This window comes from Hoplias malabaricus, chromosome 10, assembly GCF_029633855.1.
Source record: "Hoplias malabaricus isolate fHopMal1 chromosome 10, fHopMal1.hap1, whole genome shotgun sequence".
NCBI lineage: Eukaryota > Metazoa > Chordata > Actinopteri > Characiformes > Erythrinidae > Hoplias > Hoplias malabaricus.
The window spans coordinates 6294482-6319485 of record NC_089809.1 but is presented as its reverse complement, the minus strand read 5'-3'; the positions used below and the strand labels follow the sequence as shown (position 1 = coordinate 6319485).

Sequence of the window (25004 nt, the reverse complement as noted above, 5' to 3'; positions counted from 1 at the left end):
TTTTTAAATGTTTAACATTTTTAGGTGGTTAGGGCTAAAACAATGCCCCTGACAATGTTTTAATGTGAAATGGTTAGTTATTGAGTTACTGAATGGTGATAGAAATAATTTATAGTTCTCAATATTTTAAAAGTTTCTCTCTCAGCTAACTTTATTTATCCCAAATTTTTGTTTGGAGGGAACTGTTTAATATTTTGAGGGAATAAATTAATAAATTGAAAGGGTAATTTAGTGAAGCTAACATAACAGCTGTGTTTTAAGCTTTTAAATATCTTTTTTTTTAACATTAATATTTCCCCCTTAGCACTGAAAGGGTTAAGAACTTGTTTACTACTCTTGGCAGTTTGAGCCGGAGGCGCTTAACGTGACCTGATTGGCTGCAGCCCAGCTTTAGAAGTGTGCTGATTGGCGGCCAGCAAAATTAGCCCTTCCTACGACTGTGTCCGCTCGTTGTTGACGGTTGTAAAACAGGAGTACGTCATTTTGGCGCGTTTTCTCCTCAGCGTGTGCTTGTCTCTGTACGAATGGCTCTCCTATCTGATCGTTTTTGTGATATGAAGTCAATCCTTGTGCGTTTTGTAGCTTTTTTTAGCTTCTTCTCCCTTTTATCTCGTCCAATGAGAGGGGCTGTATTCGTACAGCTTGTTTTCTCACCCCCTCCCTGTCCTCCTCCCTCCCTCCACTCGTCTTCTCCACAGAATGACTGTTGTTCTATTTTTACGCCTGACTCGCACTCTTTCCCCTTCCCACCATTTTCTTTCTCTTTTTTTTTCTTTCTTTCTAAACCCTTCCACTGACTCTGCTTCTATTGTCCACGTCAGTTTTTTTCTCTTCATGTGTGTGTATGTACAGGCCCAACTTTTTATACAGTAAAATGCAACTCCACCAATTCCTAAATTTACATATAGTTTAATTATGAGGTTTTTTTTTCAGTCATTAAAAATGGCTTGGTATAAAACTGTCCTATAGAAACTGTTTACCTACATTCAAACTGTGGACATAGGAGCCAGATGTCTGAAGATTTGAATGCAGCTCATTTACATTTATGAAATTAGTCAATGACATTCAGAGATGTGGTTATGATTTTAATCATAGTAATCTGAATTCAGCTTTTGGAGTCTTGCCCAGGTACTCTTACTGTATTAGTGTGATCTTGCACACTCTTATCATAATCTGCTACATGGCAAAACTATCACATAAAATGGCTAGAAATATGCTGCTTAGACTCCAGTTGAGTTCCTATTAAAGGTTTTGCAATTGTTTTGTTTTTCTTAATCAAATATCAAAAATCAGTGATGAAAGGAGATTCTCTTTGAATGTAGTACATAAACGGTTTAATTTGTGCTGTGCATTTTGAGAATATAGTTCAATTCTGTACTGGTGTATAGAAATCAGTGTAACTAAATCTCATCAAATCTCTCTCTAGGACATTGTTTAGATTTTGGTTACTAAACTATGTAGAAATACATTAGAAGTTTTGAGCCAAAAGTAATTAACGCTGGAAAATATAATTTCTTGGTTTGAATGACAAATAAATGTGGAAAATATAATCACAGACTTGGAAATGCACACACACACTGACTCCTCCCAAGTGTAGTGTGACTGAGATGGTACAGGGTGGTACTGGGCGTAAAGCCAAAGACCCATTGACCTTTACAAAAAACTCAGTCTTTCAACACACACATGCTCAAATCACACATACACACACAAAAACACCCAAAGTGAACACGCTCTTATCATGCACAGTAGATGCTGTGTACACTGATAGTGGAGTTTTAAGCCAGTAACCTGAGCCCTACTGACATCATTATTAGCTTGGCCTCAGTTAGCCTAGTAAATGCCCCAGTGTACAGTTTTCAGCTACATTATATCCAAAAGACTCCACCCCCTATTACCAATGGAATCAGTTACTTCAAACTGTATGCACTGGGGTTAAAGGCATCACCAAGCGTAATGCCAAGCATTGACTTGAGGGGTAAAAAATCCTCCTAACACTGGGCTGTTCAGCAGTAGAATGGTGTTCTCTCTTGTGATGGAGCTAATCCTCACAATTAAAAAGACTGTATGAAGACTAGATTTTTGAACCCAGCACATGCAAAATCCCACTATCATATCCTGTTTAACAGCGTTAATTATCTTGGGTCCTGATGGTAACAGATATGAAGAGATCCTGAGAGTCTGTGAAGTCTGCTCTATAAACTAGTGTAGTTTCTTAGTTTATGTGGTTAGGAACCCTAATTAGATTTGGAGGAGTAGTGTGTGGTCATTTCATTATGTACATTACAGAGCATGGTGTGGGCACTAGGATCAGAAGAGGAAGTGGACTTGTAAAAGATCAGGTTCCTGTAAAAGCACTTCCACTTCTTAAATTTCCTGCACAGATATTTGCCAGTGACTCACTCGCTGAATGAATCATCTAGTTTCTGTGCCATTGTGTTTTTATATGTAGTAGCACACTGGCTTTAACATGAACAACTGGGAAGTTTTATTGACCTCTAAATTTTTCTCTATTATCATTTCAGTAGTCGGTTAAATAACAGTAGGACACAGTGCTGTTTGAATACCATTGGGTCTATCAATGTAATTTGATATACTTTTACTGTAATAAAAATTAATTGGCCACAATTTTTTTCATTAAACAGGTTTCATATATATATATATATATATATATATATATATATATATATAAACCTTAAAGTGTGTAGATTTACTGGTAAATTTCATAGCAAATAAAATGTCAATATTTGCACTAGGTTGACTTGGTTCTTATCATAACTCTAAATAATAGGAGCATTTCACATCAAACCACAATGAAAAACTAATTTCTCAAATGAATTATGTAAAAAAAAATGATTAAATGGGGTGTAATTCCCCTCTGGGACAACATCACTTCAGTTTGACCAGCGGTGAAATAAGGGTGAGCTCCTCTTGAAAAAAAACAAAAAAACAACAACGCTCATTTATTTGACCCCAAGTCAGGTTGTGCACATCTGACCAATAGAACGGGGCAACGTCACAATTGGATCAAATGTCACGAGCGCCAATGAGAAGTCACGCCCCAGATCCTTTTTATTTATTTATTTATTTTTATTTTTTGTCTGTATGACGTTGTAGAATATTCAAGCGCGCTCCGCTGAGGCCTCGTTTGCATATGACTGACATTCCAGTGCATCGTCGGACCACTCAGCGTCGCCTGTCGCTCTGTGACGCGTCACGTCTCAGGCCAATCAGAAAGCGCGTGCGGAGAGTAGAAAAGGCGGGGCTGACACGCCGTTAGAACGAACTGCTAAAATACAACGGGAGGAAGAGGGGCACGTCACAAATGTAATTAATACTCCCTACATAGTGCACTAGACAAGTGGTGAATTTCTGAACCAAGAATAGTGCACTATACATTTATGATGGAATGAATGGCTGAATCTCTTAAAATGAAGGAAAGGATTTGGGGTAACGATTCTATATTATCAGTGTCACAAATAATACAAACTACTTGCATATTAGCATCGGGTTGTTATTATTAGTCAATACTGTAACGTTTAAAATGAGACAAAATGACACTTTATTTTCATGACTGTACACATTTATTATCAAAATTGCATTTTATTACAACTTTCAAACAACTTTTCAAAATGTTGATTTTTCCACTAAATATTACGACATTATTCTCGAAATATATGTTTTTTATACGGTTATTTGAACAGTGTCTCCAAAGATTTCCCCGAAGCCTTTTTTGTTGGGGATACGATCGCATTGCTTGGGTTAAAACCTAATATGCCTATACAGTGCACTAAGTAGGGAGCAGGGCGCCATTTGTGATTGCGCTAGATAGAGCGAGGAAAAGAGAGCGAGAGAGAGAGTGAGAGAGAGAGTGAGAGAGAGAGAGAGAGAGAAGGAAAGAAAGAGAACGAACGAAAGAGGGAGAGAGGAAAGGAGAGGGTTTAGCGAAAGGAGTCGAGGAGCGTGGGGATGGAAAGAGTGGAGTGAATGATATTCGTGACCCGACGGCGTTTTACTACTACAGCTGCGGCGGGAGCCTCGCGAGCGGCGCGCCTGCTGGACTAACATCACCCTCAAGCTCGTGCAGCAGCTTTTTTTTTTCTTTCTTGTTATTTTTCCTGCTTTGCTTTATTTTTTATTTCGCCTCCTCGCGCTGTCGTGGGAGGTTTTGAACGTGTTGGACATTGCTCTACGTTTGTATTTTTTTGTTTAAAAAAAAAGAAAATCACAGCGTTAAATGCATTAAACGGTGTTCGTGACAGTCTGAAGAGGAGAGGGCTCACTCAGCGGTGGTCGAGTCGCTGTTTTGAGGCTGGGCATTTAAAATGGGAATTAAATTAAGATGTTGGTTTCACTTATACGTTCTGCATGCTTTACACATTTAGTACAATGCAGTGCGTGTGTCTGAGGCAGACTTTAACGTGGTAAAGGCAGACGATAAGGAAACAGAAAAAGAACAGAAGCGTCGGGCAGGGCATTGGGCTGTCTAGAGCCAAGAACAAATCGTTTTGTTCGGAGTAGAGGATGTGCAGCGTTTGAGATTGGGCTTTAAGCTTAAAAGAGAAGTGACCAGCCCTGATAGAAGGCATTAAAAGCTTCTGTTTGGTTGCTAGTTATTTGTAATGGTGTCTAATCCACCTTCGTCAAACTAGAAGTAGTATTTTGACTTACTATCACAGTGTAATGGATCCCAAATTGTTTAAAAGGTAGATGGATTTTAGAGGTGGTCTACTTGGTACCTTTTGGTCACCATAAAACCAGTTCCATATAGACGCGGAACCACCTGCATTTGTTTCTATTGGTTCTCTTTCCACAAACATTATTTTAAGCAAATGCACAACAAAACCTAATTTTAAATTAGACAGAAGAGGAATAAATGTTTCTTGCAGTTGTGCTGGAGTGCAAAGCATGCTAGTGATTGCCCCACAAGTCTAAACGTTAATATTAGCAAAGAGGGTCTCATATATCACAATACTCTGTTTTAATACTTGTCATAGGAACAGTAAGGCTTAGTTAAAGCAGCCACTTTCGAGAGAGAGAGAGGTTACTCAGGGTTGTGGGAGGGCAAAAGTGCAGCTTGCTAGTGGCTTGCAATCCCTCAAAAAATAACATTACCATAGGAAGGAAATCATCTTAGTCTAAATATATCTTTATTTTGTATTTTAATGTCTCGCAAATTGACAAATACATTGTAATGCGCTTTTAACAACCAGTTTAATTGGTTATCCTCCAAAACGTTCATAGGAAGTCGGTCATAGTCTACTCCTGTATGGTTTTTTTGTATTGCTTGAGGTAGACATAACAAGGCTCAATTAAGAAACCAGTTGGGGGTCCACTTGCTAGTGATTGCACACCCCCAGTGCACAACATTTTATGTTTTAATATTACACATGATTAGACATAGACATAATAAGGAAAATTAAAGTATCAGTTGGACGTCGCTTTGCTTGTGGTTGCCATCCGTAAAAACAAAAAAAAATCGGTTAGAAGGCCTTAGTCGGAGTATATGTATGTCATTGTTTGTAGTTTTAATATTGTATAGAAGTGCAGTAATAGGGTACAGTTAAGGAAGCCATTAGGAGTAACCAAAAACCTGAGTAATATTAGTAAGGCCCTCTTAGTCTACGCGTATATAGCTAACTGTTTTATGTGTAATATCTGCCACACTCAGGCGTTATAAAGCAGCGGGTATTCAGCGGGACGTTTGAGGGGTTCGTGGCTGTGAAATGCGCTGCGCGGGGCTTCTCCGCGGTGATGGAACCGGGGCGTTCCCGAGGGGACGGACTCATGTGCCTCCGCTGAGATTAGGACCAGTGTACCTGGGCTTCGCCTCTAAAACACGTTAAAACGTTCACTGACACATTTTGAAGGCTGAAATATATTCTCAGTTGTTTGTAACAGCCACAAAAATAATTGCCACTTAATATGTACCATATGAATATGCAATATTCCTTGGTTTATTTACCATCACATGTTGTACGTAATTAGCCTTATTCACGCCCCTTGTTATGCTTTATAGCTTAAATGTCATTAGCTGGAGGCATTTGATACATTTGCGGAGCCCAAAGAGCTAAATATTTCTAAAAATATAATGGTTGTTGGTTAAGTTAGCATGCTAACATCATAGCTCGCTTGTCCAAGCGAAATATAATGTTAAACTCCTGTTTAGCGCTTGTTTTAACACGTCTAGGTACATATCTGTGAGTTCAACTCACACGGCGAGAGGTTGGGGTGTAAATAAAGTCAATTTCGAGGGTTAAAACGTTAGTCGGAGTTTCGGCTAAGTCGCTCAACCCGACTCCGAGGTTTCTGAGGCCTAGTTCAGGTTAACCCTTTAACCGCCGCACCGCTCTGTCAATGTAAACAAACAGGGGGCGTTAAAGGGGGGGCCAAAAATAAAGCAGATCTTCCAAAAATACAGCGTTAATACTGAGAATCAAGTTGCAAGCCGGTTTAAGGCGACTTTCTGGCCGCTTTTATCGCGTAAAATAAGTATTTCTCTTTGTTTTCGACACCAAATGTCTGCCTGCGTGTTTTTGAAACAGAAAGCTCAGCCTCGAGTCTTTGCGGTTTGCCTGTAGAGCTCGGTTATAACTGTCTGAGCCTTCATATGCCAGTTTTCTTTAAAAGAAACGGTGATTATCCAAAGAATAGTAACCCATCTTGTGCTAAATAAACAAGGGGTCATTTGCCACCAAAAAAACACTCAAACATTGCAGTTAATATCGGTTATGACGCTTGTTTTCATCTGTGGACTGACCACCACCTGCCAAGGACAACAACCATGAAGATGCTGCATTTTTATTACTAGGAGGAATACCAAATGGACATTTAAAAGTACCCCCTGCGCAGCTACACAAGTAACGGACGCTTTATTACACGTTAATGAATTTTTTATAACGCCAAGAGGACTTCATCAGTGTTTTTCTTCATCAACCATGTTTTCCTCGGAAAGCCCGCAATATCTCCGCCAAGGATTGAGCATGTTTGGTCAGTTAACCCTTTTGGGTCTTGTTTTCATTCTCTGTAAGCTTGCTCATCTAAAACCATACCATTTGTGGTGTTACATGGTGCATGTTTTTGAGTAACGGATTGTGGGAGTTTTAAACTGTCAGTGGTTTGTTATGATGCTGATCAAAAAGGATGGTTTCCTGTGTATTTGATCTGTAATCAGTCTTTACTTTTCCTTACAGTCCTTATTTGTTTACCTTGATTAATTACCACTGAGTAATATTTAGGCATGATAATTATTGTCAACATCACATTGATACTGAATAGGTATACGCACTGATATCGGCATCACATTGAGTATAGTTAACATATCAGTATATGATGATTTATAGCTTTTCTTTGAAAATATCAAACCCTACTTTCATTTAAATCATTCTTATTAGTTCCTGCAGAGTAATATTTAACCAGGAGAAATCATATAGACATATTATCAGTTTGTACCTGAGGTGCACAGTTATATCAATATAGACTAGGGCAAAACATTGATATTAACATATTTATTAAATAGAGATGCACAGTTATATTCACTTATTGATGCAGAGTAGATGATCACATACATATTTATATAACCCAGGGATGGGCAGACTTTTCAGCTCAAGGGCCACACTGGGATTTAAAAATTGACAGGCAGGCTGAGAGGTGGGGGGTATGGGGAGTCAAAACTAATATACATAATTTACATGGGAAATCTAAGAAATAAATATTGCCTACCTACCTTAATATATATTTTATATTTATCTTATTTTTTCATATAAATTAAATACTTGGTGTATCGCAGTCTAAACAAAACCAATACAGCGTTTAACGCAGCAGCACTTTCAACAGAAATTAACGGTGGTTAGATCCCACTGGCATGACCGGTGACTCCAGAAGGGTAGTAGCACTCAATGCCAAATGTGATGAATGAGTATCTGTAGGATAGACTTAGCTTTAGCGTGCTATCTAGTGGACTCAGGTGAATGCAGGATATTGCAGGAAAAAGGTGAAATTAATGCAGTTTTAGGACAATTTTTTTTAAATACTCAGAGTGCTGGATAAAACAGTTTGCCCACCACTAATATAACCTCTTTATGACCTGAAGATGAACACTGATATAAGCGTATTTGTATTAACTGCACTCTGATATCAATATCGCATCTGTATCGTTTGGAGATGCAAATTAGCATAATGTAGGTATCAACTAGGAAATGATTATTGATATTAAAATTATTGCAGTGTCTCCGATCATCTTAATGTGCAGGAGGACGATGCAAACTGCCCAGATCAGTCACATCAGCTGACAGATAACCCTGCTGTCTACCCCTGTGTTTTCCTGTTACCCAGATGGCAAGGCCAGATGTCCTCTCTAGGCCTACCATGGCTGAGGCATCACCCCATATTAAACTCATGACCAAATGATGAAAGGACCAAAGTTGCACCTCATAGGATCCCATAAATTCGTATTTAACTAATATTTGAGACTAACATTTGACAACATAATGTATGTAGATATCTGTGAAATACTAGGCCTTACGCCTAATTTTGATCAATTCTCGAATCAAATGTTTGAGGGACACTTACATAAAAACATGAAAGAAAGACTCAGCACTGGTCAATATTCCCACATTTCTAATAATTTTGTAGTATGATCTCTGTTATAATCAAACATATCTAAACACATTTTCTATCAAACCCAAAACTGAGGGGAGAATGTGTATTTGTGAAAAAGGGAGATTTGATATTTGCTTGTCTTTAGACAAAGGCACAGTCAGATGGCTATGGTGGTGTGATCTGTGGTATAACAGACTGTAGTCTAGATTTCAGGCCAGACCCTGGAAAGTGTTTAATGGCAACATTCTGAGCTTTCACAGTAATGACACTGCTATCTGTATTGCCATCAGCAGCCAATCTTATATTGAATATCAGAGGGAAAAAAAAAGAATGGGACGTGTATATGGCAATATGACAATGTTATTTTTTTATTATCATGATAAAGTACATGATATGATATTTTGAGCATACACTGTATGTCCAGAGGTTATAATTAATGGATTAAACTACTTTAATGTGCACTGATTGTGGACATTTAATTTTGTTAGGGACAACTTGAATAATCTCCACGGAAAAACACATAATTATTGGGACTTTGTGAAATAGCTGTACATAAATTTAAATTTAAAATCAATGTTGACTAGAGTGATGACTAAATCCCCCTAGTATTAAGCTGTGGAGCAGTGGATTAGTGATGTGATGGACCACCATCCAACATCTTTGGGATGTGTTGGAGTGGCCAAACTATAATACTTTGACCTATGAACACCACCAGATTCGCACAGCAGTGTTTCAGTATTCAACTTTCTGAAAAGAGTACAGCAAGGGGAACTGACCCCCTGTTAATGATTTTCATTTCATTAGAAATTTTGTATGAGCAAGTATCCAGAAATGTTTGACTAAGTAGTGAATCATGAATGTCATGCGTACTAGATGTGCACTTATCTGGTATACTGAAAATTAAGATTGGTGTCAGATGTTACTCTAGGGTTCAGCATCAGTATCGGAAAATCCTGTATCTCTGCTGATTATTGACTTTCGGATTTCAGTTTTTTATTGTTGATATTAAATGATTTATCTGGCTCACAACTGTTCATGCTTGGTGTTAACAGAAGCTAGAATCACTCTTCTCTTTTGTTCCCTTGTGTAGTGTGGACTAATGTGGAACCCAGATCGGTTCCAGTGTTTCCTTGGCATTCATTGGTCCCTTTCCTGGCGCCCACCCAATCAGATCCATCCACCCAACCTGGCGAGGGCCAGCAGCCTGTCAATCATTCGCAGGCTGGAACTCTGAAAAAAGGTACGTCTTATTTTTTGTGCCACAATTCCTCGCAGTTATTTGCCAAAGGCCATTTTTGTAATATTTAGTGAATAAAAATAATTTTCAAAGTATCACCATTTTACAGCTTATACTGATGCAATTGGAGTTGTCCTTTGAAACAGTCCGTAACTCTATCATCTGTAAATTAGCCATGACCTAATCTCTAAACAGCCAGCCTCAGACGGACCGGAGTGTCTGGCTAAGATGCGACGATAAAAGTTGTCAGTTTGGCACAAACAGTCCTCTTTTTCTCTCTAAGAGTCTCCTGGCGGCCCAGTGCTGAAAGAGATGGTCGAGGGACCATCAAATGCACACCCTACGCGACCCACCACTGACGACCTTCCCCCAGAGAGAGAGAGAGAGGCAGAAAGAGAGAGGGAGAGACCTGACAGCGAGACAGAAAGTGATGTGGATGATCCGTGAGTAGTCCAGCTAGCTGTGTGAGGGTGTATATGTGTGTGTGTGTGATTGTTTGTTTATATTAATGTGCAGATGCTTATGGCTCACAGATATGGATTTTACCAGGGAACATTCAAAAACATTCAAAATCTCCAAAATGGTAATATTACTAAACAAATAATGCTGCATTTTAAATGTATAAACAAACATCACTGAATATATAAACATTCACTGCTGCTCTAATTAACAAATAAACATTACTCACCACTGCCCAATAAAAGTAGTAACAAACATCAAATAAACAAACATTACTCACCACTGCCCAATAAAAGTAGTAACAAACATCAAATAAACAAACATTACTCACCACTGCCCAATAAAAGTAGTAACAAACATCAAATAAACAAACATTACTCACCACTGTCCTGTAAAGTTATTAACCAACGTACGCTAACAGTAAAATAAACAAACATTACTCACTGCTGTTCTCTGAAGGTATTATTAATAGTAAAAAAATACATATAAATACATATTAAAAAAACACTGTTCACCATCAAATATAATATGAATTTTTTTTGTGTTTTTGTCAGACACGAGTGATGATATTTTCTATTAAGTTCATATATTTGCCTCAACCCAACAGATGCGACAAAAAATATGATTGCAAAAGCTAACAAATATTGTGATCATGCCTAAGCTAACTTAACACGATTAATCACAGTCAGACATCCAGTCTCATTTATCTTTTCCTTTGATATTATAGTGTGCTCAGACACTGCTGTTATTTAAAATCCGTGTTAAAGTCTGATTGGTCTGTTATTATTTATTTATTAATTGGTTATGTTTGGAAGACGGAAAATAGCATAAAACCTATTTAGTGCTTTTGCTATGGTGTGTATAATTAAACCTGATATTTTCAAGTCACACATGTTGCCTCCTTAAAATCAGGAGTGTGACTTTTGCTGACACTTCCAGATGTCTGCGTTAGTTGAGCATTTTGTTTTTGTTGCTGATTGAGATCATGGGCTAATGAAGTGTTTATTTCTTTGGCATTTAGGATTGGAATAATGATGAGAAAGTTAGAAGGACACACTGTGTAACAGAAGGACTGGAAACAGCAATTATCTTGATGTGTTTTCTTCGGGAATTTGTTTGCACCTCCATAATAAGCTGTGCTGTTAGTTTAATTACACCAAAGCCCACTTTCCGAATGTCACTGAGCCAGCGTCTCGTCTGGGAAGATAATGTGCTGATGTACTGTACATCATCGGTCATAGCTCACACTCAAAACAATGAATATTCTACATTTTTTAGTAGTGACACATTACAAGACACTTTACCAATAAACTTAAAGCATTTTAAATAAAAACATTTTTTTAAATTAAAAATGTAGTTAGATTTGCTGCATCTCTACCTACATGTATTTTAGGATGTTTAGCATTAGCTAGAAAGCCAGTTGTTTCAGTAAACAAATTACAGACATCTATATGACTCTATAATGAGCATCTTTAAAGCACATTAAAGCACAACGAAAAATGCAATCCAGATATTCTGCACATGTCCAGCATTACACTGAATCCACTCATATGAAATGATTTGTAATCGTGTCCTAGTGTAGCCCACCACCATTTTACAGATTACCAGTTTCTTTCCAGGACTCATTGTTCGAACATTAATCGCCTAACCTGTTGTTTGTTTCTGTGGTCAACGTGTAATTGGTAGGTAGGCCTCTGATGGTTGTGTTTTGTACTGAACATGTGTTGACAGTTTCTTTCACGTTATTACTTAAACAAGGCGGTATAACAGCTACATACATAGCAGTTACATTGTATGAGGTATTATATGTAATCTAGAGTTGATTTAAAGTACAGTGGAGGATGTGTGTAGATAATATACAATTACAACTTCACTTTATCAAGTTATCATCGGACTAGGTAGGGTGGCCCTTACTCTCCTACATTCTACATCTCTTAAAAATGATAACAACTAAGGCATCTGTTAGCTGATATAGCAGAATGCGCAGTTAGTGTTCTCCTGCAAGCATGTTGAACTGTATATTGACATTGTTGGAGAAAAGATTTCAACATATCCTTGATAAAGCTGAATACAGCTATGTCTGAAACAGTCATCATATGATTTCAAACGTGGGCCCTTCGAAAAAACAACTATTTTTAATTGACATATTGTACACTTTGCATGATACATTCCTTTCTAGCACTAGAAATCAAAACTTAAGTGTATGTAAGAAAATAAATAACTGAATTATTTACAGATTAGAATCATCTAGAAGCGAATCATTTAGCTCAAATATTATCATAATATATAACATACTGAGGGCGGCACGGTGGCGCAGCAGGTAGTGTCACAGTCACTCCAGGGACCTGGAGGTTGTGGGTTTGATTCCCACTCTGGGTGACTGTCTTTGAGGAGTGTGGTGTGTTCTCCCTGTGTCTGCGTGGGTTTCCTCCGGGTGACTGTCTGTGAGGAGTGTGGTGTGTTCTCCCTGTGTCTGCGTGGGTTTCCTCTGAGTGACGGTCTGTGAGGAGTGTGGTGTGTTCTCCCTGTGTCTGCTTCGGTTTCCTCTCACAGTCCAAAAACACACGTTGGTAGGTTGATTGGCGAATCAAAAGTGTCCGTAGGTGTGAGTGTGTGTGTGTTGCCCTGTGAAGGACTGGCGCCCCCTCCAGGGTGTGTTCTCGCCTTGCGCCCAATGATTCCAGGTAGGCTCTGGACCCACCGCAACCTTGAACTGGCTAAGGGTTACAGACAATGAATAAATGAATAACATACTTATTTTTGAAAGTTTGACAACCATTTTAGACAATTCCCTTAATATCAAAGCTGCATTTAAGTGTGTAATTTCATTTATTGTTGCCTGTATTCTGTGAAGCTTGCCCAACCTTGTAGTATGCAAAACCTATGCATACTACAACGTATGCCACAGTCATTGTTATTGAAAATCACAATTTTATAAAAGTGTTAGAAAATTGATTGCTTTAAATCAAAGTCAGTACTGATAACATCCCAATGAGCTCAACTGGGCTCTGTATTCAGGACAAAATGCTCAAAGTGAGACAACAAATGTGTTCCATTCTCTCTCTCTCTCTCTCTCTCTCTCTCTCTCTCTCTCTCTCTCTCTCTCTCTCTCTCTCATGTCTGTGTGGATGAGTGACAGGGGCAGACTCAAGGCCATTTACATTAATGAGCTGTCGTCTGAATATGTTCAACTAACCAGAGTTTCTCTCTCTGATGAGCAGACATATGCAAATTCTAAATCTAAAATAGAACATTAAGTTACTTCATAATCTCTCACTTCACAGTGATTTGCCTAAATGAGCTTTTTTGTACAAAAGTGCTCACTTGCAAGAAAGACAGTGTCACTATCTTAAACTTTTACTTTTTCTGATAAAGAAAGTTGTATAGACTAGATTAGATGGGTTTCTATTCATCTGTATATATATATTTTGGCCCACAAGTTTGACGTTTTAGTGACTATGTAAAGCACTGTATGTCTGAAAATTTGTACTTGAGCTGAAAGCCACAATGCCCAATGCCAAACTCTATAAAACCGCCCAGCATTGGGCTGTGAAGTAGTGGAATTTAGTTCTCTGGAATGATGAAGCTCCATCCAATATGGAGTGCCAAATCTAATCATTAAACATCAGTACCTGAATCTTCATAGAAATGCTGTGGTAATGATTGGACCCAGGGGTCCTGATGGTTACTACCTACTAGTATAACCATTTTGTTTACAATCCAAAATATATGTGTACACGTCTCTCAATATCTTCTCTCAAAGCTATTATAATTTCACTAATGTAATTTTCTTCCATTAACCTCCACGACAACAGTATTTTCTCCTCCTGACGATATGGAAGATAAAATATTTGAGACTCCTCTGCTGTATGTGGGACATCTGAAAGAGATTTAACACCACGAGAAACACAGTGACTCATACTCTCTCTCCTCCACCAATCCATCCAACCACACTCTGTCAAATCCAAACATTATGTGGAGCTTTTACTGCTGTTTTCCACATGACGCTCCATACTGAAGTGATACTATGTAGGGTTTAAGATGTTGGAAGCTGAGAGTGTGATTCAAATGTACACTCACGGCTACAGTATCTCTCTTTGACTAAAATAGAAATAACTGAGCGCCTATATTTGATAAACATGGACTTTAGAACAGAAGTGAATTTATAACCAATTTAGCGCCATTTACTTTAGTACATTTTAGAATGTACAGCTTTAATTTTGACTTGATTCAACTTCAACTCTGTCTTTCTTTAATTTAAGAAAGAGATTTTTTGAAAATATGAAAAAATATATTTAATTTTCTAAACAGTGATTTGATTCGGAGAGAGTGTATAGCTCCTTTGAAAATAGTTATAACAAACATAACTATATAGATAAATATATCTTTAATGTGCTCTATTTAATGTGATTTAATGTAATGTGTAACGTGCTCTCTTTAATGTGATCTAACTCTCAACTAACAGAGATATAATAGGATTGGAAAAAAATTAAATACTACTGTTTCCCCAAAATGGGCGGCACGGTGGTGCAGCAGGTAGTGTCGCAGTCACACAGCTCCAGGGACATGGAGGTTGTGGGTTCGATTCCCGCTCCGGGTGACTGTCTGTGAGGAGTGTGGTGTGTTCTCCCCATGTCCGTGTGGGTTTCCTCCGGGTGCTCCGGTTTCCTCCCACAGTCCAAAAACACATGTTGGTAGGTTGATTGGCGACTCAAAAGTGACCGTAGGTGTGAGTGTGTGTGTGTGTGTGTTGCCCTGTGAAGGACTGGCGCCCCCTCCAGGGTGTATTCCAGGTAGGCTCTGGACCCACCGTGACCCTGAACTGGATATTTCCCCAAAATATTAGATGAGTATTAGCTTCAGGGATCAGAAATACCAAATTTTTCAACAAATCAAAAGTAATAGCATTTAAACCTGTATTTAAACATTGGGAGAAAATGTCTTACTAAAGCACCGAGAGAATGAATGAGTAGTTTTAATAGTAAATACCAGAGAATTTCAAATATTAACTAGTATTTTATTAGAAGTGAACATGCTTATGCACACTCTTCCTCATTCTCTTTTATTTTGAAACTGTGCGGCATATCACACAGCTTGCTCATGTTGGAATTGAACCTGTGTTTGTCCTGAATCATCCCAAACAAAACAGCTTTGCTTTTGGATTGAATCATCAGTGCCTGATATATTTTTAATGTTGTAAGCCTGCTCACAGCCAAAGATTTTAAATGATTTATGTATTTTTATGTCTTGTGCTGTATAAACACGTGCTGCAAACACTGTTAAAAATGCGCATATCCTGACAGTCCAAAGAGAAACAAAAGATAAATTCAAAAGTTTGCTGGAAAAGGAACACATTTTTTAATTTCATTGTAAATAATTGCTGTACGATGCTCTAAATTTAATTCATTTTTGACTATGGACACAAGATAAAGGGCAGGTGCTGTTTTCATATTTCGTCATCTCAATGGTTAAGTGAGAAATTGAAAAAATGTATGTGACTTTAGTACAGGAATGTAGACAAGCAAGCTTGTTATGATTTTTTTTGTACTGTTTTTGCCTTTGGCAGTAGACCCATAAATGAAATTTTTGGAACAAACTGAACAAATACTAGTTCTTATTGTTTGGATATGCAAGTGAGGAAACTGTACACAGTACGAGATGAACGGCTGCTACTAAAACATCATCCTAATGCTCAGTGGAAGCAGGCAGATTACACTCCTCTTGATTTTGCATTGGAAATTGCATTGCAAGGTAATGAGCTCATCACCAAACTCATGCTGATAAGAATCAAGAGCAGGATGCATCGTTGTGTGTACTGCCTTTTAAATGAACATACAGCACAGTGATTCAGACCTTTGGATGCACACTTTTGAAGTATAATATACAAAATAATAAAAGAATATAAATCCTGATATGTTACTAGGCGAAGGGCACACTGTGTCACGTTTAATTTTGTATTTTATACAGCCATTAAATGCAAGAGACAGTTCTGAGGAAATTAGATATAAAGTAATCCACATGAATAAGGAAGAGAAAAGAAAGTGTAAAATTAAGAGATCAAGAGAAAGTGGAACTCTTAACAAAACATGCAAGGCCTGAAGTTACACCAAAACTTTCTTCATCAGATAAACAGTAAAAATGAGATTTTAAGAAAGAGGAACGTTGGAGGATGTGTTTTTGATTCGTTGGATTGTGCAGCTAAAATTTAAGACTGAACTTTGGAGATGGGAGCATATTCACAGCAGATTTCTTTAAAAAAACGGAGCATAACTGAAGCTGTAATAAAGACAGCATGTGGAAAAAGGAAGCCAAAGTCCTCCAAAAATGATATTTACCTTGATGTAAGACAGTAATTAATGACCTCATGTATGTCAATTTAGAATGGTGTGTTAGGTTTTGGTGTCTGGGTTAATAATGTGAATGTATGACCATCTATTAAAAGCATTGCTGTTCTTCTAGTGTGTAGATAGTACAGATAGTATGTGTGTGGGTATGATACTAAGTGGGTGATCGTTTCATGATGTGTGTCCAGGTTTTTGCCTGGCGTTCTCCCTGACCCGCCGATCTCAGTGTCCACAGGGAAACGGCGTTCTCAGTCTCTCAGTGCTCTGCCCAAAGATGACAAGAACAGCCCTGGAAAGGTATAATACAGGCGTAATCCAGTTTTCTCCAAATGCATTATGTTTAGTCTCCTAGGTTTGTGTCTGTTGAAGCTACGAGGGTTATGTACTTTTACAAACAGCCATTGTAGTGACACCTAGTGGCTTGGATGTATCAGAGATTCTAGACTAGTTTACTGGTTTCTAACATTGTGGCATACTATTTATAAAATTAACATACAAAATTTAGGTATAATTTTTGCCGTATATTACACTCATATGTGACTAATCATGCTCATTTACAATCCCTCCCGCTGCTTTGATTCTTCAGAGGGAAAAGGACCATATTCGAAGACCTATGAATGCCTTTATGATCTTCAGTAAGCGCCATCGAGCCCTTGTTCACCAGAGGCATCCGAACCAGGACAACCGAACGGTCAGCAAGATTCTGGGAGAGTGGTGGTATGCTCTGGGACCCAAAGAAAAGCAAAAATACCATGACCTTGCATTCCAGGTAGAGTCAAATATGCTCTTGTAACGTCTTTACAAAGACTCACTGATTCATGAGTAGCTACTTCATGCCTTGCTACTTTAATGCTGCAGTTTTGTTTGGAATCAATAAAGTCTTATATCAATACTTGCACAAAAAATTGAGTAGTAAACTTTGATTCCTTCTCATTCTTCTCCTGGCTCCCTTCCTCTCAGGTGAAGGAGGCCCACTTTAAGGCCCACCCGGATTGGAAATGGTGTAATAAGGACAGGAAGAAGTCCAGCAGTGAGGGCCGTAATATGCCTGGAGGTAAAGACATCCGAGAAAGGAGCATGTCCGAAACCACAGGTATGAGGGGGATCTTTAGTTCCTTTTCTAAATTTCCATTTATTTGATAATATTCCAATAGCACTTTACATTAAGACACATATTTAGACCTATAAAGGAAACTTGAAGAGTACCGTAACAGGCTTTTGAATGTCCTTAAACGTGAGTGATATTTTTCATGCATATCACATACTGATATCTGAGCAAACATGAGTTTGTGACCCCACAGATTATGCTCTTGTGGTTGAAAGCAATCAGATCCTCACAGAAACATTCTAACCACTAGTGTAAAGAATACTCGGGAGTGATGCTTTATAACTGTTTTATCAATAACACATTACAAAGGAGGTGTCATTTACTTAGGTACACAGATATCTTGTGGCATGGTGTAAGATGTTAAGCTGTTTATACATATTACATGTTATTCCCCACATATGCATTTGTTATGATATTCCAAAGTGCTTACTTTTGTGACTTAAGTGTAATTAATATATTATTCTGTCATATTATTCATTCATTCATTATCTGTAAGGGCTTATCCAGTTCACGGTCGCGGTGGGTCCAGAGCCTACCTGGAATCATTGGGCGCAAGGCGGGAATACACCCTGGAGGGGGCGCCAGTCCTTCACAGGGCAACACACACACACACATTCACTCACACACTCACACTTCCGGACACTTTTGAGTCGCCAATCCACCTATAAACGTGTGTTTTTGGACTGTGGGAGGAAACCGGAGCACCCGGAGGAACCCACGCAGACACAGAGAGAACACACCACACTCCTCACAGACAGTCACCCGGAGGAAACCCACGCAGACACAGGGAGAACACACCACACTCCTCACAGACAGTCACCCGAAGGAAACCCACGCAGACACAGGGAGAACACACCACACTCCTCACAGACAGTCACCCGGAGGAAACCCACGCAGACACAGGGAGAACACACCAACTCCTCACAGACAGTCACCCGGAGCGGGAATCGAACAGGCCCCTGGAGCTGTGTGACTGCGACACTACCCTGTCGTATTACACATGCATATAATATCAAAATTACATTTAGCAATATCTTTTCCCCATGCTTCACAGAGCCTCCCTCTGTGTCCATGGCAGCAGAGCTGAAGGGTGTGACTCCAGGGATGGCAGGCGTGTCCGAGCGAGGTGGTGCAGATGGCCACGCCCGCCCCCGAGCATTTTCCCAAAGTGCAATGCACAACCTGGAGAGGAGCGAGAGAGGAAACCCCCAGGTGCTAGCAGAGCTTGCACAGGTAAAACACAGCAGGAAAAAAACACGTAAAATATATTTAAAGGTGCACTAGAAAATTTCATCATCTTTCCTTCGTTTGTTATTGTAGTTCACCTACCTAGCTGCCAGAGGTCACACATCCTAACCCTAACCCTTAACCACAAAGAAAACCTTTGCTTTGTCCACAATTCACAGTTTATTCATCAAAACTTCCCTTCATTGGTGGAAGTTTGCTTGAAATTTTTTTTAAGGAAAATTTCAGCCACACCCCCAAAGCTTAGTCTAAGAAGTTGTATTCATTTTGTACATTTCTCATTTTGTTAGTAAAAGTGGAGGTTGATTTTCTCTTGTCTCTCAAAGATGGAGGCATTAACTGCTGTTTATCTAACTAACGATTGGTGTTGTACTGCGCCTTGCATGGATTTTAGAGTCATGCATTTCCTGTGTGTTTTAACACATTTTTTTACCTCTATTTTATGGCATTATCATTATCTTTATCTTTTGCCCTCTCTCTCTCATTCTGGCTCAGATGTGTGGTGATGGGGGTCAATTCTCGAGTCGTGCCGCTCTCTCTCAGGTTCAGCGGGGCGTAAGTGAGGATATGACCAGCGATGAGGAGCGTATGGTCATCTGTGAAGAGGAGGGGGATGATGATGTCATTGGTGAGTCAGGCTCATTCACTGACCCATCTTTTTCTTTGACACTGTTAGGTGCTACTCAGTCGCATCTAAAGGTTTACTGACTTTCACTTTCACATTTCTGCTCTCTTCTCTAACAACAAAGAGGATATGGTTACTTCTTAAAACCAGAATGGATTGTACCTGAAATATACTCTTCTGACATTTAGTGTTCTACATTGAGTTCTGTTAAAGGGCCCATAGCAGAGGAAATGAAATTATTTTATTGAGGAAAAATAGGTTTCCCTCACATTTTTTGAAATGGAAATGATGTGCTATGTCTAATCTGGACATTGTGAATGCATTTTTTAAGTGTCACATAGACCAGTCTTATGCCAGTTTAAACACACCCGGTCAATCACAATCAGGCCATTTGCATGTCTGGGTCTCAAAAGCACAATAAAAAAATCAACCTGTTTAATTTCAAGGCATAAATAGAGCCATAATTCTTAATGATGCCTGATTTTGGTACATGTACCTACTAATATTTGATACGGGGACCGCTGGGATTGAATCTCAACAATTTTAAAAGTTCATAGTGGTAAAGGCAAGGAATGTATGCATACTTTGCACTGGCAGTAAGAGTAAGTCAGTCAAAAAATTCAGTCCTATTTCACCCTCTAAATGTAACTGCTTCAGCAAGTTATTGGTGTTTTGTGTCCCTCTCTAACACAGAGGATCCCTATCCAGGCATCTCTATAGACCTGAAGTGCAAAGAGAAAGTGACGGACAGTGATAGTGAGAACGGATCTGGAGATGAAGGAGAGCGCAAGGTAAATCCCTCTTCTACTCTCCACATTAGTAACAGACATCACACATTCACAAAGTGTCCAAATCAAATTAAATCAAATCAAATGTATTTGTATAGTGCATTTTACAACGGATGTCACAAAGCAGCTTCACAGAATTCCAGTAAAGACAGAAGTTTTAATATGAAATGTAAAAAGAAAAACCCAGGAGAGCAAGGCAGGGATGACAGTGGCAAAGACAAACTCCCTCATAGCTGAGGAAGAAATCTTGGGAGGAATCAAGGCTCACAAGGGGGTTGCGGTGGGTCTGGAGCCTACATGGAATCATTGGGCACAAGGCAGGAATACACCCTGGAGGGGGCGCCAGTCCTTTACAGTGCAACACACACACACACACACACACCTATGGACACTTTTGAGTCGCCAATCAACCTACCAATGTGTGTTTTTGAACCATGAGAGGAAACCGGAGCACCCAGAGGAAACCCATGCAGACACAGAGAGAACACATCACACTCCTCACAGTCACCCGGAGGAAACCCACGCAGACACAGGGAGAACACACCACACTCCTCACAGACAGTCACCTGGAGGAAACCCACTCAGACACAGGGAGAACACACCACACTCCTCACAGTCACCCGGAGGAAACCCACGCAGTCACAGGGAGAACACACCACACTCCTCACAGACAGTCACCTGGAGGAAACCCACTCAGACACAGGGAGAACACACCACACTCCTCACAGACACTCACCCGGAGGAAACCCACGCAGACACAGGGGGAACACACCACACTCCTCACAGACCGTCACCCGGAGTGGGACTTGAACCCACAACCTACAGAACCCTGGAGCTGTGTGACTGCGACACTTCCTGCTGTGCCATGGTGCCGCCCCACAGACCTTCAGTTGTACATATATGTGCTTATATAATTTTCATTCAAAAACTAGGAAAAGGTAATAGGAAGCAGCATTGTCTGATCCTGAGGTGACCATAATCCAATGCCGAATAGACTCTGGAGCAATGGAAATGCATTGTCTAGAATGATAGGGGTCCATCCAGTTTGTTTAGGATGAGTTGGAATGGAAATCGTGCTGCAAATAATACAATATTATGAAGGTTTTTGTTAATTCTGATGACCTCTTAATTAGCTTTTTCTTCTCCCCTCTCATTTCTTTTATTCAGAAAGTTTTTGCTCCTGTTATCTGCTCGTCCTCTTCGGGGCCAGGTCACGGCCGAAGCATCTCTCTCTCATCTTTCCCCTCGTCCCGACACTTCTCTGACACTTCGAAGAGGAAGAGAGGGATGGAAGGAGGAGAGGGTGAGCGGAAAGATGCTGACGGGGGTGTGTCTCACTCCTCTATCCCTCTGTCTTCCACTGGCCAGTCCATAGCAGTCAGTTCAGGTGGCAGCAGTGTGTCTTCAGTCCTGGGTCTCGGGGGACTGAGGGTGGCGTCTACTGTGGTCACCAATGTGGTTCGTCCTGTGGTCAGTACTCCAGTGCCCATTGCCAGCAAATCACCTCATGAGAGGAAACCTATCCCTCAGACACAGCTTCTGATTGGCTCTGGAGCCGCTGGAGGGGGAACCTCAGGAGGTGGTGGGTACTACACCTCATCTTCACCCAGTCCTATAAGTGCAGGGGGAAGTAGTCAAGGGGGAGTCGTGACAAATCTAGTTTTGAGCAGCCATTTCCAAGCCCCTCCTGCTGTTCAGTTGATCACACCCCCTCCCCCTCCACAAAATTCCCCCTCCCCAGCTCAGACCACGCCCACCCAGACCAACGGCCCTGTGCCTGTACCCTTGCTGCAGCCACATATCTTGCCCACTGCTTCTCTAGCCCCACCCACAGGACAAAAGCCCATCACACAAGTGCAGTACATACTCCCCACTCTCTCAGCCAACAACCCCAAAAGCCCCTCCCCTCAGCAGCCCAGTCAGCCAACCAGTGTCTTCACCCTGCCCACAGCCCCGCCCACTCTGGCCAACGGGAAGCAGTCAGGATACGCCTCCAGTCCGGCAGTGGGAGTGGTCAGCCCAGGAGCTAGAGGTGAGGAGACACTTTGGTCACATTTAATTGAGAAGTAGTAAACACAACATCTGTAACTGTGAAGATTTCAAAATTGTAGCTATTACAAAACATAAGAAAAATAATCATCATTGTGGCTTGTTCAAAAATTTGGACACTCTAAGCATTGCAAAAGCTCAGACCTTTTTTGAGACCTTATCTCAGACGTAGATAAGCAAATCAGGACTCCAGGTGCAATCAAATACTGGCTGAAATATTGCAACATCTAGTGTAAACCTTAGTGTAAAGCAGAGGTTGTTATTGCAGCAAAGGGGACACCCTACATTCAGAGGAAATGTGGGATGAGCAGGGTATCACAGGTGTGTGACCACACAGTATATGGGGCAGGTGGTGTGATATAAAAAATGAGTAAAAAGTGATAACACAACCAAGTTCAACATTGCTCTTATGTGGATATATAACCATTGGGAGAGCACTAGTTTAGCATAGAAGTATTAAAATCATTCTTTCTCTGAAGTACTGCAGTATACCCTACTTTACTGTGGAGCTTCTCTTATGATAGGTAGAGAAGGTGCTGTGCTGATGCTTGTTATTTATATCTGATAGTGTTTTTCCCCCTCTCTCTTTCTCTCTCCCTTTCTCTCTGCAGTGCAATCACAGTCCCCAGTCTTACAGGGCAAGATGCTGGTTCCCATGGCAACAGTGAGAACTGCTCCTGCCCCTGCTCAGCAGTTTCCCCTGGTGGCTCCTCCTCTTCCTGTCCAGAATGGAGCTCATGCAGGAAACAAGGTGAGAGATGCACGGCTGAGTCTGAATCCACATGCTAGAGAACTTGTAGGTCTCAGTGATTTGCCGCAAATATCTAATACCTAATGCAGCTGTTTTTCTGTTGGGAGTCTGTTGGCAAAATGTGACTTGGGAGAAACTGGGGTTTTATGCAGATGTTTTATTAACAGAGTGCACACAGTGTCTGCCTTCAACACAAGAATACTGAAATATAAAAAGGAAATGAAAGAAAGGACAAATAATTATCGTATTTTTTTTAATTGCTTGCTCAAATGCCTGCATTTTTATGTCAGGCTTGAAGCTTGAATGTTAATTGTAGTGGCACACAGCCATTTCATGAGTTCTCTGTAAAATATTGTTTTGTATTTATACAATACAAAACAATATTTATGGATTTATTCATTTATTAATTATCTGTAACTCTTATCCAGTTCAGGGTCGCGGTGGGTCCAGAGCCTACCTGGAATCATTGGGCGCAAGGCGGGAATATACCCTGGAGGGGACGCACACACACACACACATTCACCCACACACACCTACAGACACTTTTTTGAGTCGCCAATCCACCTACCACGTGTGTTTTTGGACTGTGGGAGGAAACCGGAGCACCCGGAGGAAACCCATGCAGACACAGGAAGAACACACCACATTCCTCACAGACAGTCACCCGGAGGAAACCCACGCAGACACGGGGTGAACACACCACACTCCTCACAGACAGTCACCCAGAGGAAACACACGCAGACACAGGGAGAACACACCACACTCCTCACAGACAGTCACCCGGAGGAAACCCACGCAGACACAGAGAGAACACACCACACTCCTCACAGACAGTCACCTGGAGGAAACCCACACAGACACAGAGAGAATACACCACACTCCTCACAGACAGTCACCCGGAGCGGGAATCGAACCCACAACCTACAGGCCCCTGGAGCTGTGTGACTGCGACACTACTGTGCCGCCCTATTTATGGATTTATTTATTATTTATTTGTTCTCGGTGAAATGGTTAATTCATTTGTGTTGTAGTCCCTGAATGAACCACTTTATCGTCCACAGAGCAGATATCTCACATGGGGGAAGTCATGTTTAAAGATATCAGGCAGATCCAGGCCACTATGTGTCATAAGCAAGATGTAACTGGAGTAATAGATGCTCTTTTATATAATGTGGTTATTGTGGGATAAAGTGAAAACTGCAGCTTTTGTAATTTGAAAAATTATGCTTTTACAAATGGGGATTTCATGAAATCAATTAATAACTCAACCATTTTTTTATAATTCATTTTTTTAACACAACACCAGGTTCACAGGTAGTTGCAATTAATATTGGACAGAAAAGAGGAGTATATATAGACGAGAATATAGAGGAGTGCATAACAAAGATTGATAGATTATGACCGTCTTTCAATAATTCAGCCATTTTAAATAAAAAATATTTAAAATACTAAAGACTCCATTTTGATATGCTGTATCTTATGCTGTTTAGTCTGAAATTTATTACAGCTTTTAGATGGGAAATTCCCCTGATAACATCTGTCATTTCCAGCGACTGCTGTGCCACAAATATGTTTATCACTAAAGTACATCATGTCTGAAGAACCATTTACAAGCAGTGCCCACCACAGATAGAAGCAATATCTGTAAATATCAGAAACCTTAGCTCTAAAGGATGACTTCAGCAGATGACACTAGGCAGTGATCACAGGTAAAATGTAGATAAATCAATGAGCAACAAACTGACAAAAGCAACAGCAGAGTGGAAGGCTCCAGTCCCTTTTGAAACAAAAAGTTTTGAG

The 25004-nt window shown here is 40.1% G+C and overlaps 1 protein-coding gene across 5 annotated transcripts in view; it reads left to right on the top strand.

The window, feature by feature from the left end:
• cicb (capicua transcriptional repressor b) overlaps nt 1–25004 on the top strand; it is a 59908-nt gene that overhangs the window by 24819 nt on the left and 10085 nt on the right. For 3 of the 5 annotated variants that reach the window (XM_066682628.1, XM_066682626.1, XM_066682627.1), the window contains exons 3-12: nt 9689–9838; nt 10119–10278; nt 16827–16935; nt 17225–17407; nt 17599–17731; nt 18801–18979; nt 19487–19619; nt 20310–20407; nt 21572–22436; nt 23065–23204. In XM_066682628.1, coding sequence (XP_066538725.1) covers nt 9689–9838; nt 10119–10278; nt 16827–16935; nt 17225–17407; nt 17599–17731; nt 18801–18979; nt 19487–19619; nt 20310–20407; nt 21572–22436; nt 23065–23204 — 2150 coding nt within the window. Of the gene's footprint in view, nt 1–3960; nt 6988–9688; nt 9839–10118; nt 10279–16826; nt 16936–17224; nt 17408–17598; nt 17732–18800; nt 18980–19486; nt 19620–20309; nt 20408–21571; nt 22437–23064; nt 23205–25004 lie in introns of those variants that run through there. The other 2 variants (XM_066682629.1, XM_066682630.1) reach the window with 2 other exon arrangements.